Source organism: Gymnogyps californianus, chromosome 3, assembly GCF_018139145.2.
Source record: "Gymnogyps californianus isolate 813 chromosome 3, ASM1813914v2, whole genome shotgun sequence".
Taxonomy (NCBI): Eukaryota; Metazoa; Chordata; class Aves; order Accipitriformes; family Cathartidae; genus Gymnogyps; species Gymnogyps californianus.
Window position 1 is genome coordinate 8,478,545 of NC_059473.1, and position 17,619 is coordinate 8,496,163.

A 17,619-nucleotide genomic window follows, 5' to 3' on the forward strand; every position below is an offset into this window, starting at 1 on the left:
AACTCCATCACATAGCACAGTAAACAGCACAGCTACGAAGCAGTTTGCTTCCCAGAGAGTCTCTGAGTATTGCTTGCTATATTTTTTTACAAGACTGTTAGAGAACTCATTTATCCATGATGTGGTCCCCCTGCAAGCGTACTCCCTATAAATGCTGGAAAAAGAATGAAACCAAAATCTTGACTTCTAATAAAAATCTACTGACTGCTGCAGAAAAGTGAAATTCTTGCAAATATGCAGCTCTCCTGCAGAATTGCAGTATAATGCCTCCTGCAGTAAGGTACTCGTAGGGAAGCTCTATGCTTCTTCAGCAATCCAAGTGTAAATGCATTTTCAGTAAAACAACATTTTTTTTCCTCCCAATGCTAATAAATATCAAACAACTTGGTAAACTTGAAATCTAGTTTAGTGGAATCCTAAGACTTGTTAGTGCAAGCCTCTCTCTGCTCACATGACCTAAATAATTACAGTGTATGTCTATATTCAGCTGACACTTTTAACACAATTATATGGCAGGTATTTTTTCTGATATCATCAATGTAGTAGAGTGTGAAGTGAAGCATGCTATGATACTGTGTGTTTCAGAGAAACAGCAATGACATGGTTTTTCTTGCATCTTAGCTACCCTCTTGTAACTGACCTCTCTTCGTCTGCAGCCATAAGCTTGAGTCCAGATTTGCAACTCGTACTGAAAAAGCGGCTGAGTTGTAGATGATGAAGGTGGGTTGCCGTGCTGATCAGACGAGAGACCACTGTCAGTCAGCACAGCAATGAGCACACACTGGGCACCTTTTCTGACAAGCCGAGGCTGAGCCAGCCCTGTTGTCAAGAGAGCCAGTGCATCTTGGCCTGCAACTTCTCTTGGTTTTGCTGACTTGCATGAGGTTATAAACATTATAAATGTGCCCTGGCGCCAGCAATGACCCTGGTTGACTTAACCAGGGATCACTGAGTTACCCAATGTACTTCTGTGGATGAAGAAGGGCTCTCCTCTGTCATTTCAATACTCTACCTGCTTTGTGTCACTGTATCATAGCAGAGACATTCTGTTTCTTGCATTAGTTGCTAGATGCTTATTTTGGGTTTCTTTATTAACCATCTTCTGCCAGCTGCCTCTTTATCATGTCAGCGGTTGAATGCAACTGGCAATCATTCTTCAGGAACTGTATGTATTTTTCTGTTGCTGCTGAATTTTTTCACTCAAGGAAAATGAAAGGGCATGTTCCTTGCTTGAGAGGAATTGAGAGACATATAATGATTTCTTCAGGAGAATGTTTTGTTTATGCATTTTGAAAATTTCTCATTTTCCTTTGACGTTTTATATGCATGCTAATTAATTACTCTAGCATAGTCTATGAAGGATACAGTGAATATGTGCAGCTTTGTTTCTTGGAGTAACTGGGGTAACAGAAAGGTTACTGGCTTTTCACAGTACTTAATTTCACTGTGTTTCCAAGAGTTACTTTTTGAGTGGACAGCAAATAAGGTTTTCTCTGGCTGAATGAGTTCAATAAGGCAAGGTAGGTTATTCAGCAGAAGATTCATGGCTCCTTTGTTTAGCCTTCAATGCAGCTGATCCAAATGAGGGCACTTCCTTTCCAGGTTGCGAGTGTCCACAAAAATGATCAAGCTAGCAACTTGTCAGCTTGTTTATCCAATCACCATGTGACCATGGTTATTAAAAAAAAAAAAAAAAAAAGAAAAAAAGCTCAACAATAGCAACAACCTGAGCTTGTTGGTAGAATACTACCACCTCTGCTTCCAAACAGGCCAGATTCACCATGGTAATGGGAATCAACCTAGCATGAGTGAATTCATTTTGACTACTAAAATATATCTTTGACAAGATGATTATATGGGATCAGTTGCAAGATTATACTGCTAGTTTCACAGCTGAAGGACAAGTGAATGTATAGTTAACCCTACCTCAGGCATGCTGGGCTGTGCATCTCATTTGTTTCCTTTCATTGTCATAAAGTGATAAGGCTGAAGTGTTATCATTAGTGTGTTGTCAATAGCTAGCCTTAACCCACATGACCATAATGAAGCGCAGTTATTCACGTCTGTCGTGATTCAGAAAGCATTTGTAGTGCCAATAGTAATATTGGGTTTCAGAACATATATGGACTAAACACTTAGTGCCTTTTTTCTTTTTTAAACAAACCTGGGAAACGTCTTTATTTTCGACACCATCTCGTGCTGATGATTCCCACATAGCAAATACTTGATGCATGGTGGAAATACCCTGTCATACTGACTGCAGAGAGGGCCTTTGGTACACTTCCACAGCTTAAAAATGTGACTGTTGAGCTACTATTTGAAGAGCATCCTTTATATATTATTAAACATCATTGAAAATATATAAACTAAATAAATGGAAAGTTGTTATATTTTGATAGTCATGTTGATTAAGCAGTGGGACTCAGGTTTGATTTTAGAACATGGGAACAGTCTGCAAACTGTTGCATCTTGATATATGGACAAACATGCTAGTGTAGATATTTTTCTGAGAAAGTATGAGACATAATGAGTATTTGTGTTGATGTGCATTTGGTTCTTTTCATTATTTGCTTCAAAATGAAACCGTTAAAACTGGCAAATAAGAATATTGTGATGAGCCTTTCAGAAACCATAGAAAAGGGAGCATATTTTAAATTAATAAAAACTGTCTAGCACTTAGGCTGTGCTAACAAAAGAAGATGCAGACCTTTTTTTAGCGGGATGAGTTGATTTACGGAAAACGTTAGGCATCTCAGTTAAACTGACAAATTATAACACTTACCCCTGCAGCTACTGAAGTGATTTTCTGGATTGACATTTGCTTATTGGTACTATAATCTAACCGATATAATCTGTTATCATCATCTTCAGTTATATCATATTAAAGGTTGATTATTTAGTACTTATGTTTTGTTAATGGGGTTTTCATGGGGAGGTGGCATTACCTGATTGTAAGTTAGAAATTTTTAATAAGATGCAGCATTGGATTGAGCACAGTAAAAGAGATGGATAAAGCTACCAGCATCTCCATACAATTTGGGAGTCCCTTAAATAGATCTCTCTTAATTTTATCTCACAAAATCCTTGTTGCACCGTTATTCATTGAAGAACTTCTGGTATACATTTTTCAGATACTGCACAGACAAATTAGGCATACAGTAACAGACACTCACAATAGTGTGAATGCTTCTCTGCTAAATGCCCCAAGCACAAAAGGCTGAGCATTTACACTAGAGTGTCTAACAACAGGGAATTCATCGCCTATTTTCCATACGTTGATGAAACAGGGGGACTTATGTTCTTACCAGTTGCTTTCCAGGGAATAAATACAAAACGTAAGGGGAACTTCCATGTGTATCTCTACAGTTACTATCTTAGTTCTCCTCCTCTAAAGAACTTGCACAGCGTACAGCTTGTTTCAGCAGCCATTTCTCAGGTCAGTGTTACAATTTCCAGGAATAAGGTGGTAAAGTCCTGGAAGGAGGTGCAGAAGCTCATAAGTTTGAAGACCTTTTAAAGCTTTCATAGGCTGTCACTGTGGGTAGTATCTGTGCAAGGACATACCAAAAGCAGTAGAGTTCAGATGAGGTATATTTTATGTGATGGTAGTAGGATGGGGTTTTTGTAATGGGGAGTGTGAAGGCATAGTCATTCATCTTAGGGAGTGAATGTAGTAGTATATACATCTATTAGCAACACGCAAAGAGAAGGAGAGGAAGTTTCTAAGTTTGGCTGTGGCTTGGCTGATGCTGGTACCCAAGTCAGTGTTAAAGCTGGCAGTCACTTTTCTGAAGGTGTATGCAAAGGCGGCTGTCCTGTCTAGAGTGACTTTTTAGCTGTGAAGCAACTGGGCAAAGATGTGAGAGCTTTCATAACAGCTTCCAAGCAAATTACAAAGATTTTGGAGTAACAAGTGTTTCTGGAGACACAGCTGCGATGCAGCCTTTTCCCATATGGTCAGAGGGACAGGCACGTGGAGATGGTCAACGCTGACATACTTTCCAGAGTTGGTAGTGTTGAATGAGCAGAGCAAAGCTCATCCCTGGCCATACATGCACATGGGATCTCTCCTTCACCCACCATGTCTTTCAAACCATGCAGGACTAGTTCTGCACACCCTCGTTCCTACTGACTTAGGCTTGCACCCACTGTGGCATTAGCTGTAATGAATAAAACTGTACTTTAAAGGAGGGCTTCTGAACTGAGAGGGGCACAAGAAGTGGTGGCTGCTCACTTCTAGGATTTGCTGTACTTGAAGGGTTGGGAGTAGATCCTGGTAATAGACAGTGAGATGTGATTAGCGGGCACTGTAAAATGCAGAGGGCTGCAGTAAAATTCCCACTTGCTGAAGCAGCTCTTCAGGAACCAAAGATAGCCTGCACCATTTTTGTGGTATAATAGGATTTGTTGCCAAAATGTTGGCTTTGCCACTGGAGGATGTAGGAAGCCCAGTCCAAGTTAGAGGCCTGTGTGTGTGGGCAGGTACACGCTTCACCCCACACCTATCCATGACATGTAACCTGCCAACCCTCCCTTTTTCTCCAGCCAGATAAACCCAGTGAAGTCCTACGGAGGCACCGCTTGTCTGTACCTTACGGCTAATGCTTCTTTGCCTTTTTGTGCCCTTGTCCTTTTCAGTATTCTGGAGGAGCACTCACTGCAGTAACATGGGCCAGTGTCACTCTTATTACTTTACCTGTTTTATCTTTTGTGAAATTGAGCCTTTAGCCAGAATTGCCTGAGCTGCTGCTCCAGCAGTCGGTTAACTGTGAGGCTCCTCGAGCTCATTTCTCTCAAGTAATTTGATTCCCACGTGCTCACTGAGATTGCTTTTTTGCTGAAAGGAAAGTGGGGAAGGGGGATGGGTGCGTGGATGGGAGCAGACCAGAAATGTTATGGCAGACAAATGTAGCTTGGAGATAAAAACAACGCAAAAACATGTTTAAAAAGATCCCATCTCACTTTATCTCCCTTTAACCCAGTCCTATAAAACAAAATGTTTTTCTGTTCGAGAATCAGAGACACAGGATCTTTTGTGCTGGTGCAGGGTATGGAACAGGAGGCTAAATTCCATCCTGCTTCTGCATAAAGCTAATAAGGTAATCCTTTCATTAAAATTGCCAGAAATGTGTGTAAAATACTAATTAGATTTTGGGGTTTTTTGGTAATAGTCATAAAAGGCTTCTGTGGATTTCAAGATAGTTTCTGAAATCGTACACAGAATTCAAGGCTTTTTATTTTGGTTGCTGGACTATTTCCTTTACATTGTGGTTACTTAGGAGTAATTGAACACCAGTTTTCTAGATAAGCTTCTATTTAAGATTGGTTGGTATGGCAGCAGTTTTCTAAATAATGTACAATTTATGGAGAGATTCTATAAAATCGCCAGTGCTTTATCACAGTTTTGGGCAAATACCCTGCTGCAAGGGAGTGAAAAACAAGCCTGAAAAGTTAATCTTGCTGGAGGGAGAATTGTTCTGAAAATAAACCATTCAGTGCATAAACAATGGTATATCAGTTGTCTGAAATACGCGTTTGTCCCTCTGCGTGGCGTTCACTGTATGTCCAGGCAGATCTACCACGCTCAGGGTACAGAATTTCTACGTTACAAAGTCCCAGTTTGTTAGATAGGATATTATTAATTTGAGCAGACGGTCTGCTTAGAGATCTGTTATTTTATATGATGAAAATGAGGCTGTTGGAAGTCCCTGGTTTGGGTTTCGTTAGTGTTCATTAGTTGGTGTCATAAGAAATATGCCTTGATGATAGCAGCAGCATTATTAAATGTCACAAGAATATATTTTCCCAGCAGCAGTGGAAGTATCCACAGTAACACTTGTAGGATCTTAGTTAATTTTCCATCTTGGACCTGGAAAAAAAGATTTCAAAAAATTTAAAAATACGCTTTATTGAGAAATGTATGCAAAGGAAGGACATGCTAAATATCAGTATTACCCAAACATTGAGTATTTTAGTTGCTTCTCTTGCTGGATAGTTGTCATCTATCACTTCAAAACAGTACACATGCTGCTGGACAAAATCCTTGTGGAGTCCAGTTACAGGGAGTAACGTTTTGGGGATGTGACTCAGGGTGGAGGGATTTTGTTCTTCCCCCCCCCCCCCCCCCCCCTCCCCCATCTAGCAGTGCACAAGTTCTGAAAAAGGGTTAAAGAAGATAGGAGTTTGGAGGATAATGTGCCAGGTCAAAAAGCTGGACGCATCTACTAATTTTTGCAATGTCTGCATTTCAGTTGATGGTGCGAGGGTGATGAATGATGTAAAAAAGGCTATACGTATGCAGCTGTATGCCAAATTTCCTGACTGTTTCTGTCTAGCCCCGTTGCTTGCTTGTACACTGTGTCTGCAGCTCCACCTCTTCAAAGACTGTTCTATTAATCTAACCTACTGAGAGCTATTCACACAGCTTATGGGTTTTTATTTTTAAATTCTCACAAAAATTATTTGCTGCCCTCAAGTTAGGAATTTAAAGGAAAATTAAATTAAGGCTGCCTAAGTAATGAAGGCTTCTTTAGATTTGACAGATAGAGACCATCAAAGCAAAAAGTCTATATTCCTGGAAAGATTTCTGATATTGTTTAGTGCTGGGGGGAGTTACTATTGCTAGTACATCATGCAACATCAGGTCTTAAATTCATACGCTTATGCTTCATGAATTCCTTAATTTCCAAAGTTGTTCATTATGTTTTGGGTCATAAATTAAGAGATTTCTAACTCAAACATTTCTATCCTTACAAGGCTGTTGTGGTTTAACCCCAGCTGGCAACTAAGCACCACACAGCCGCTCGCTCACTCCCCTCCCCGTGGGATGGGGGAGAGAATCAGAAGAGTAAAAGTGAGAAAACATATGGGTTGAGATAAAGACAGTTTAAGAGGTAAAGCAAAAGCTGTGCACGCAAGCAAAGCAAAACAAGGAATTCATTCACTGTGTCTCATCGGCAGGCAGGTGTTCAGCCATCTCCAGGAAAGCAGGGCTCCATCACATGTAACAGTTACTTGGGAAGACAAATGCCATAGCTCCGAACGCCCCCCCCCCTTCCTTCTTCTTCCCCCAGCTTTATATGCTAAGCATGACATCATATGGTGTGGAATAACCCTTTGGTCAGCTGGGGTCAGCTGTCCTGGCTGTGTCCCCTCCCAGCTTCTTGTGCACCCCCAGCCTACTCGCTGGTGGGGTGGGGTGAGAAGCAGAAAAGGCCTTGACTCTGTGGAAGCACTGCTCAGCAATAACGAAAACACCCCAGTATTATCAACACTGTTTCCAGCACAAATCCAAAACATAGCCCTGTACTAGCTACTATGAAGAAAATTAACTTTGTCCCAGCCAAAACCAGCACAAAGGCCTGTGGTGTTGGGGTCGTAGTGTTGTATAGTTTTGCTGACAGATGGATTAAAGAAAGAAAGCCCTTATGCCTTAAGAAATGTCTGAATTTTTCTTGCATGCCATGAAATGTAAGCTTAGTATTTGTTACTGTGATATATGTGATATATTGTTGCCTGCCTAGTAAGACACATGCATAGCTCTCTATTGTTTCTACATCTCTTGAGCGGTGGAGCTTTCCTAACGAGTTTAAAAAAAAAAAAATCCAATAAAACATCACTGGCCCTATTTTCAATTTGTTTAGCTGGGAAAAAAAGTAATTGATGTTACCTAAAACCTTTATACAAATCTGTGAAGAAGGGAGTTGACCAACTGTAATCCCAAAATAGTCCAAAAGGGGGGGGGGGAATCCACATTTTTGTTTTCTCATATGTATAGAAAAATGTGTGCCTTTTATTTATCTCTCATTTCTTCTGTCTTTAGGTTTTCCAAATGAGCCTGCTGCTGTCATTGCCCTTAACACTATTAAGGAATGGTTAAGGAAGAATCACAATGAGGTATGGAATAAAATATACATTTCTCAAATTTCTGTTTAAGGTTATGGTCTTTGACTCCAAAACTGTGAAAAGAGTAAACACAGGCTTGAGCCTCAATGTCTTTTGTTATTTATTATTTAGTCTTAAGACCAATGAAATCAGGTCAGGACAATATAGCCAGGGGAAGATTGTTATATTTAAAAGCTACACTGGAGTTGAAGGGAAATACCTTTGTTTGAAACCATACTGTGCGTTTCCTGTGCATTGTAATCTTTCCTGGCAGAGTAAAAGACTATTCTCTTCCTAAGCTGTGTCTGAGCATCAGAGTTTTCATGTAATAATGAGGAGATTCTTGGAAAGGAAATGTATATAACAGTTGTCAGTGGAAACAGCCACCAAAGGTCAGTGGTGTTCCAGGGGTCACTTTACAGTAAAGAGCTGTATGATAGTATTTTCTGTTTTCATTACTTTTTGGTTTGCTTACAGTTAAGCGTTCCTTTTCCCTAGAACACTCACTAAATATGTGATACAACTGTGAATTTTTAACAGGACTGGTCTTCTTCCAGTGACAACATGATGGTGATTATTTTTACAAGACAAAAAAATGCTTTCAACAGAATGATCTCCATATCTCTCCTTTCTAGTTTTTATCTTTCTCTGGTTTGAGTTCTTAGCAGGCTGATAGTTCCTAGTGTTGAATTGGAGAAATGCAACAAAGAAGTGACAGAACAAATAAAATAATCATGATGTCTTAAACTGAAGATATCTGTTTCCTCGTGATGACGGCCAGCAGATTTCAGACAGCTAGATTTTTTTCAGTATTTTTGTCTGAAAATATTTAACAAAGCATCCAGTGGAGAAGCACTGGTTACAGGGACATAATTAGTAGTATTTTTCCTCTAGCAATATATTCAGGGGGTCTTTTTCTCACAAGAATCTGATACGTGAGGGTATGCATTAAGCAGTTTTATGTGGTTTGTTTTGGTTTTTACCAACTTTGAATTGAAAGGAAATACTATGTGGAGATTTGAATGGTAAGTTGAGGTTTTCAAACCTGAAGGTGGTACACTAAGGAGTGCGTAGATGTTTGGACGCTGGTTCTTTGTAGCACTGAGCGCTTGGTAGCTTCCTGTGACTTAGAGAGCTGAGCAGTGAAGCGGGAGTTTTGGATGAACGGTCTTTGTTAACGCTATAGGTGCCTAAGTGTCATCAGCCTAGCTCTAGGCTTATATTTCTGTGAATCTAGTCTGTTAGCATGTAATTTTAACCCTGAAGTGTAAGGCTAGAATCTCTATGTTTGCGCTGCTTTGCCATCTTATAATTTCTCTTAGTTGTATTTTTACTGCATAATTTAAAAAATAGGCTAAAAATCTTTTTTGGCTCCAGAAGTAAGCTTTTCTTCCTCAAAGGCTGAGTATGTATTGTATATACACCTCTTAATTACTTTTCTCTTAGTGGTATTACAAGAAACCTGACTTCATTTGGTAGACTGCCTATCAAAAGTGTAGAAGTTTTCTCAATGAAACCTATTTTCTGAAGTATTTTGCTCTATAGTTCAGCCATTGCTTCTCAGCTATAAGACAACTTTCACTTTCAATACACTTTGAGTCTTCCCTTTTTTCTCCTTTTTCTGCTTCTGGCCTGGAAACTTGTATGCCCTGCGTGTCACCTTTCCCTCTTTCTTTTAGTTAGTGTGTTGCTTCCACGTTTTTCTGGTTCCCTCCATAGACTTCAAGGGAGTTCTTCTTGTCCTCAGCAAGTTCCAGGTCTGTTTTGGAAGAAGACTTGAGGTTCATAGCAGATAGTGATTGAAGTGACAGTGTTTGTCATATATGTTCATGACTCTTATCTGAATTATAATAATTTTTTATGTATTCTGGCCTGCTTTTGCAAAATGCCGCTATATTTATGGTCCACGCAGATTAGTGTAAACTACGAACACTGAATATGCATGATTCCTCCTTTCTCACTATGTAACAAATTCCCTTCTAATTCTTGGCCTTCTTGGCTGTCTAGCTCTAAACGTCCTGTCTTGCTCCCCACAAACTCCAATTTAATCTGAATTCTTTTTAAATAAGTAGCTGTAGTTTACAACGTTTGGACAGTGAAAGGAGCCCAGGCTGTCCTGACTACAAAACAATTGTTAAAAATTATCCTGCTGAGCTTACATCACAGCTGTTTTTCGAATTTGGACTAGTATAGCTAATAGTTGTTATAATAAATGTTTCCTAACACCCTGAATCCCAGACTCACCAAGTTAAGGTCTCGTGCTCTTTGATGCACTTGAAGACGTACGTCTGATGCATTTGATACAATTACTACGTACCAGTGAATATGACAATTCAGAGCTAATCCCCAAGAGCTTCTGTTAATTTTCGAAGGAAGTGGAGTACTAGATTTCAGTCAAGATACATTTTGAGGGTCCAGTTATCCATAGCTTTGTACTTTCTTGTACAAAGCTTTCCCTCTTCGTAAGGTTTTTCTGCAATCTACTGGCTTGAATTTTAGACTATGGCATACTAGCATGTTTTATATGACATAAATAGGTCAGCAGCAAAATAAAAATACTTAACAATTCTAATGAAGGTAGCAGTAACTTATGCAGTGAAAGGGATATTTGAGAAGCATACAGTTGTTGGGTTGCTGTTTAATGCATATAGCGAGGTGAGCGTAGTTCATCTGGTTTAAGTGCACTGACATAGCTCTGTGCCAGGTGTCAATCTGATCTATTTTATATTGTGTACACTTACTTCTTGGATTAGATTTTGGGCTTTGACTAGTAATATTATACATCACCCAAACTTTCCCAAATGTAGCTCTTCATACAGCAACGGAAATGAAAGGGACTTTTTCTGTATCTCAACAATATAGTCTCCTCTTACGCAGATAACCATATGATACAGTCCTTTCTATAAACTTCTGTCATAGAGAGCAACTCCCACTACACCCACTGGATATTTAAATTCACATGTTCTAGTCCTGGAGCAAAACCTCTAACGATTTGCCACGAGGCCAGCTTTTCAGAGGGCTGCCTATGTTTCACTCCTGTTATCGCTAACCAGAACTGCTCCCCTGACACTGGCTGCGCTGTCAAAATGAGTCAGCGTGTCCTGCTAACAGCCTCTCCTGAACAGAAGAGGCCTCCTGCACTTGGCTCTGCCAGAGTTAAATGACTCAGCTTCTTCCCTTCATTCCTTCTTGTGCAATCTGCCTTGCCTTTGAGAACGTTCTGCTCCTTTAGTCCCAAAGATATTTGGCAGGCAGTTATCCCCTGTAATGTTTGGTGCTGGTTGTCCTAACTAAGATCTCAAACTCTTTGAGTGTAGAATGTGAATTGATTGAATGAATTCAAGAAGTTTTAGTGCAAGATAGAGACCAAAATGATAGCCTGCTCACTGGGAAAGTTGCCTACATAACAATACACATGGCAAAAACAGATAGGTGAGTAAGATGGAAACCTGACAAATTTGTAAATCTTTTGTTGTGCTCTACAGCAGCAGTGTCGTATCTGCCTTCCTGCATCCTAGGAAACTGTGACAAATTTGTGAAAGATAAGGCAATATTGTTGTTTTCTCCTCTCTCCCTTCCTGTAGTATTTCTCTCCTTTGATGCTATAATGAAGATTTTATCCACACTGGTATTAATTCAAAATATAAATAAATCAGTGGCTATGTTCCTTAGTCAGCCTGGGGGCCTGAAAATATAACCTAAATGACTCCATTCTTGCAAGCTGTGTTAGTCCTACGAAGTTCTCTGTCATAGTATTTACAAGAAAAGTGATTTGCATTTAATAAAAGGTTTTCTTATCCAAGTCCATGGTTGTGCTTGACCCCTCAGGTGTTTGCATTAAAACTTATTAGCATGCTTAACTCCGATGTCGCTCGGATGAATGTCTCATTACCATGCAAATGGAGTTAGCTCGTTTCTGAGGTTAATTGTTACAAAGCAACACAGAGAGGTGTATTGTAATTTACTGAACACAGAACACCAGCTAGGCAGGGCAGCAGCCGTCGTAGTCTAGCAGCCTAAAACTTAACTACGTAAAATCCACGAGGGCAAACAACAGTATGGTAAGTAATGGTTTGGACTTAGTTGTATGTAACATGCAGCACTGTTCTGGTCTTGAAATGCAGCTCTTAGTCAAACTGATTTCTGGCCATGTTTTACACCAAGGTCTGCTGACTTGCAGCCAGAGGGCAAATCTAGTTTAGAAGCTGGTAAATGGTGTTATACTGTAAGTGTAGAAATCCCTTGGAGCAAACTCACAAGAATGGCCAGTCAGCAGTACTGGTTAATTTACTGCAGACCACCTAGGCTATCTCTTTAGCGAACTGCATTTTCACATTTCGCAAAGTGCTCTAGAGGTTTAATAGAATTCTTCAGAGCACAAAATAGAATTGGATCCTATCCTTTAGGAAATTATACACTGGGATTCATTTAAAAATGCACATTAAGCTCTTTGAACAGTTCAGAATGTTTCTTTCTGGGATAATTTGGCAAGGTTTGAGATATTGCCACCTGATTTCCCATAATGGTATCACAAAAGAATTGTGATACCTTTAAATACTGGACCCCCCCCCTACATTTTTGGGAGCAGCGGGGAGAGGGTTATGCTTGGTTTTCTGTGGCAGGTATCTTTGAACATTTGCAATGTTAGAAACTGTTATTTGCTTTTACTTCAGTACCATGCTATTTTTCTCAAAAGGGTGAAAAATAAAAAATGCTCAGTGTATGCCTTACCTTATGTCACTGACATGAAAAGCCTCAGGACTTTTTCACTGCTCAAGAAAAGACTTTAATTTAACAGCACATTTAGTTCAAAGTATTGTTCTTTCTCTTGCACAATATCTCACAACATTTATTACGCACCCCAGTAGAACAACAACTAGGAAAGTGCGATTGCAATATATGTTCCATTGAAATAACTGATGCAGATTAAAAGCACATAAATGGAAAATAAATCAACACATTCCTGATCCTTTTCATTAGAATCGCTACTGAAGAGAGACTTTTTCTTATTTTGCCTGAAGTACATGAGATTTAGGTCCCTGTGTTTTAGCAAGTAGTTATGTATCATCCCACTGCCAAAAAAATGTTGTACGTTTCCAGCAAAACAGGATGAGCAAAATCCTGGTACAGTTGAAATTAGTGGAACTCTGTTTTTGGGAGGGGTGGTGTGGCGCAGGATCACACCGGCTATACTCGTCATGACAAAAATTTTCAGGAGGAAACACCTGGTTTGTCAAGTTAGGCACAGCACAACACGGGTTCCCTGCACCTGTGCTTCATTTTGTACTGTGCTTCATCCAAATCATGGCGATATTTTCCACTACTGAGATAGTGAAAGTGGAATTACCTTTCCTGCGCACCAATTTGCATACGCGCTTGTGCCTTGGTGGCACGCAGGGGCTGGGCTGGCCTTGCCTCGCCAGGAGGAGCTGTGCGCGTATGAGACCAGGGAGAGCTGAGGAAACGCTCCTTGCGATGGGGACTGTAGATGTGACTGGAGGGACTTTTGTCATGCTGATAAAAGCAGCGTGACCAATTGAGTTTCTAAGGATGGGGAGGGTATGTAGGAATTCAAGGAAGGGAGGATCTGTGATGAGAAAGCAGAGCTTCAGGGATTACGCTGTTTTCCTTGTCCTCATGGAGCTCGTCACCCTGATGCTGTGGTAAGCAGGTGTCTCCTCCTGGTCAGGAAGGGCCAGAGTAGGGCAGTGAGGGAGCAGCTTCCTCAAGTGTAAGACACAGCTGAGAGGTCAAGACACAGCTGAGAGGTCCAGCAGGACTTAAACCAGCTGCACTGTATGTTGGCCACCCAGGCCTAAGCCAGCCTGAGGCATCTCGGCTCAAAGAGTTATTGTTGCTGAAATAAAAAGAGCGCTGGTCTGAGGTGCCCGAGGGAGGACAGGACTGCTGCGTGGGCTGACAGATATGGCACAGGACCCACAGGAGAGCCATTGGCCTCCGGAGGGATATCTGTGTGCCAGGCAGGATATCCCAAGCACCTAAAATGGTGCTAGGTACTGGTGCCTAGTTTGGAGAGAGGTCGATGTCCTGCTGGACAGCCACTGCCTGCGAGGACAGAGCAAAGGGAGTTGCCACTGTTCTCTGTTGCACAAGGCAGGGTAGTGCAGGTGTACCTCAGTGAGCTTTTAAAAGCACTAAAGTTTTACTTTGGGGTAAACTAACATGATCACAGCTTTGTGTCATGCAGCTCTCTGCAGGTAAGCATGGCACCCCATGGTATCCATTTGGATACCACGTTAGTCTGGCAGTATCTGTGCTATGCAGTGTTGTGGTACATAGGCATATACCTAGCAGGTGTAAGACAGCAGGGTAGGAACATTTCTCATGTCTCTCCCTTCAAAATTGGGTCAGGCAGCTAACAAAAAGTTGCTTTTACCTCCTGAGCCCATGAAAACATCAGAGCAACCCAATTTCAGTATTTCTGCGGACTGCTTGCCTGAAAGATCATTTCATTATTAATTTTTTTTTAATTTCTCTTTTCTCCTGCCTTTGGTGGTCTCAGCAACCTAATTTTGGCTCTTCATTCTTCAGAGACAATTAAACAAAGTGGCATCTTGAGATGAGGTTTTGTCTTTATCTCTACAGAAGGATGCAGATGGAGACAGTGTGTCTTGGAAAATGTTGTCTGATGCAGTTTGCTTTAACGTAACATCAGTTATATTCCCCTAGGCAAAGCAACTAAGTTTCTGCGTTTATTCCAAAAAGGAGTGGATTAGCTAGCTTGACAATATTTAATTAATGAAAGCAAATATTTAAAAAAAAAAAAAAAACCAACAACAAAAAACACTAATGCAAACAACTCCCCCTAAGATAGTATTACTTTTGTTTTTGCTTGGGTAGTTTTCATGTTTACGGTTTTACGGTTGTCAACAAAACTATGTGTAATTTTGAAAAAAAATACGTATTTATGCCTAAGGTGATAACTTCTATGACAAGTTTGGGCCTGCATTGACATGTATTTATTTTAGAGTATATTTATTACTCAGAAATAAAGCTCTGAAAAATACAGGTTTCGACTGAAGCCACTGACAGATCCTCAAGGACAGTAAGGGTGCCGATAAAAATTCAGGTGGCTATTTTGGTAGCTCTTATATGCCAGTATCATTTGATTAACATAATCTCCTCCCCTCCCCCAGCACTGTTCTCTTGGGTAGGTTAAAAAATGATCTCCTTTCTATTTCTACATTCTAATTAGGTGGTAATCATATGCTGCTCTGATTGAAATGAAAATCAGCCGTCATGCCACTGTCATCTAGCTGAAGTCGAGGAAAAAATGCTTTTCAACTTGTAAAAAATTAAAATGATTTACTTGCTCTGTGTAGCTGCTCTCTCACTGGGCTCAAAGAGATTCAGTGCTGTCCCCAAAGCCCAAACCTAACTATCATCCCAACAGACAAGTCATTTTCTGAAATGATAAGTAAGCTGCCAAGGCAGCAATGCTTTCTTATGTGTTCTTCAGACTGCTATTTAGGTGGAAGGCTGATAAAGCAAAGCAGACAAAGCCCGTATTCATTACACATGATACTTTATTTATTAAACTTAAAAAGCTTTTGTTATTTTTGATACAGCTACTGAGAGAAAGGCAGGAAGGCATCCCTCTTGGAAAGAAAAGTTAGAGCTTGTGATTGCTGTGAATATCCCATGTGACCAATGTCCCGTGTGACCAGTTTCTGAGTTACTTGTGACCCAAATAAAAACGGGGGGGGGGGGAGGAGGAGTTGGAAACATGCCTTCCTGTCACCCCTTCCCCCTAAAATTTGTTGAGGATCAAGGAAATCCACTTCTATGCATAGTGTAGATGTTTTCAATGAATGTATCTTTGTAAAAGTTTATATACACTTAGTGTACTGCACAAATAATGACTCCTGTAACTCCATTACAGCTAATGAGTGTCACTAATACAAGATAGGTCTCTGCATGGGTTCTTTTGTGTTTACAGTAGTTAACTATCTAATAATTGAAATTTGTCAAAGCATTTATTCTTTTTATCCTTACAATTTAATGGCAGTTATGATAACAGGAACTGAATAGCTCAAGAATTCTACAGGCATGTAGAACAAAATTGTCGCTAGTTCAGGGTTGAGATTTTTGTCTTGTTTCTTTGATTTCTGTATGTTTGGAGAGGCCTGGGTACTGTAGTAAGCTGTGTGAAAAGATCTTAAGAAATAAATAGAAACAATGTTACTTTTTTTTTCTTTCCTGTTACTTCTTGCATGACAAAAAAAGATCATGATAACATCCCTTTATTTCAGTGCTGGCTTTCAGCCAGAAATCCCAATAATTTCAACTGGCTTGTCAAATCAGCCCAATGCAGAAGATGTCCAGCCTTCATTTTGGAAGATTCAGTTATTGTTGCTACTCTTCTGGAGACTCTTTTCTTTAAATTGGCTTGTGCTTCTCACCCCGTGGGTACGTAGGAATAAATAGACGAATAAATGAGGAATAGCAATCCATGTAGTTCTAGTGAGATACTCATGAAGTATTTCATCCATGTAACAGAGAATTTGCTGTTGCAATCTTTGTTTTGCTTCTGAGCTCTTCTTATTAATAAATCTGTGGTGATTTACATTTTGCTATACTTTCATGTCCCGGTGAACTGTATCTGTGGATTACAGCTGGATCTTAGCAGGAACTGAGCTGAGATGGGGTAAGAGGAAGGAGAGGGCAGGAGAAGGTTTGCCTTTTGCTCTGTGGAGGTTTTGCAAGGAGGCTCCCATCATGAAGACAGAGTTTTGCGAGACTCACAGTGGAAGCTGTCTGCCGAGGATGGGTATGGCCAGGCAGTCGCCAGCAGCGGATAAACCAGGTGGCCAGCTGAAGTCTGTCCCTGATGCCAGTCAGCCACCCAGGCCTCATCAGGCTGCTGGCAGAAACCAGGGGAGGGTCCCTTTGGTTCGGCCTTGGGGCAGGCCGCTTCGTAGCTGCAGCCTGCAGAGGATGTCTTTGATTTGGGGATTTCCTTTGGCTGCAGGGTTTTCAGTTCTCTGAAGTGACTCTCGGGTGATGCGTTCATCGGTCTTTGCAGACAAGAAACGTCAGTCCATGTGACCTGGGCCTCTCTGAGCGCCCTGGAGGTGCTTTAGCTGTGCAGCCCAGCATGTGCTGGAAGCACACGCGGTCGGGGCGGACGGCTACCAGCTGACGGCTGCGCTGCCTGCCCAGCTGCAGCGCACATTGTGGTGCTAAGTGAAGCCACTCTGCTGGCATGGGCAGCGGTCCTTCCACACGAGCCAAGAGCACATGCTTTGTTTTGCTGGCACTTTCCTGGCATCCTGCAGAGCGTACGATGTCTGCTTTTTGGTGTTCTGTTTCCAATAAACTCACGTAGCTGTCTTGCTTCTGGAAAGCTGCTGCTTCTGTTCGATTTAAATTCAGTTCTGTTGCCTACAATTTTCCCCAAAACACAATGTCCAGCATGGCATGTGAGGGTGAAATAATAAAATATAAAAATACATTAGGCGAGTCTCATACTGGAGCAAGCATCGAATCACCCTTCAAGGGACCAAACTGGTACAAGCTAGCTTAACTATAAAGGGAATATTTTGTTAAGTTTTATTCTGTCTTCCCGTCTGAGATTTTATCTGGCCAACTCCTACCATCATCTCCGAGCATGTTAGCCATCAACCGTAGGTCACAATCAAATCCATACGGAAGAAAACCCACGTGGATTCTCATAGCCAGAGTGCATTCCCTGTGAGGAACAAAATGAGTTCA

General features: G+C 40.8%; 1 protein-coding gene across 4 annotated transcripts in view; it reads left to right on the forward strand.

Annotated features, from left to right (window-relative positions):
* MACROD2 (mono-ADP ribosylhydrolase 2) overlaps positions 1 to 17,619 on the forward strand; it is an 898,754-nt gene that overhangs the window by 624,957 nt on the left and 256,178 nt on the right. For all 4 annotated transcript variants that reach the window (XM_050893412.1, XM_050893413.1, XM_050893415.1 and 1 more), the window contains one exon: positions 7,823 to 7,896. In XM_050893412.1, the coding sequence (XP_050749369.1) occupies positions 7,823 to 7,896 (74 nt within the window). The remainder of the gene's footprint in view (positions 1 to 7,822; positions 7,897 to 17,619) is intronic.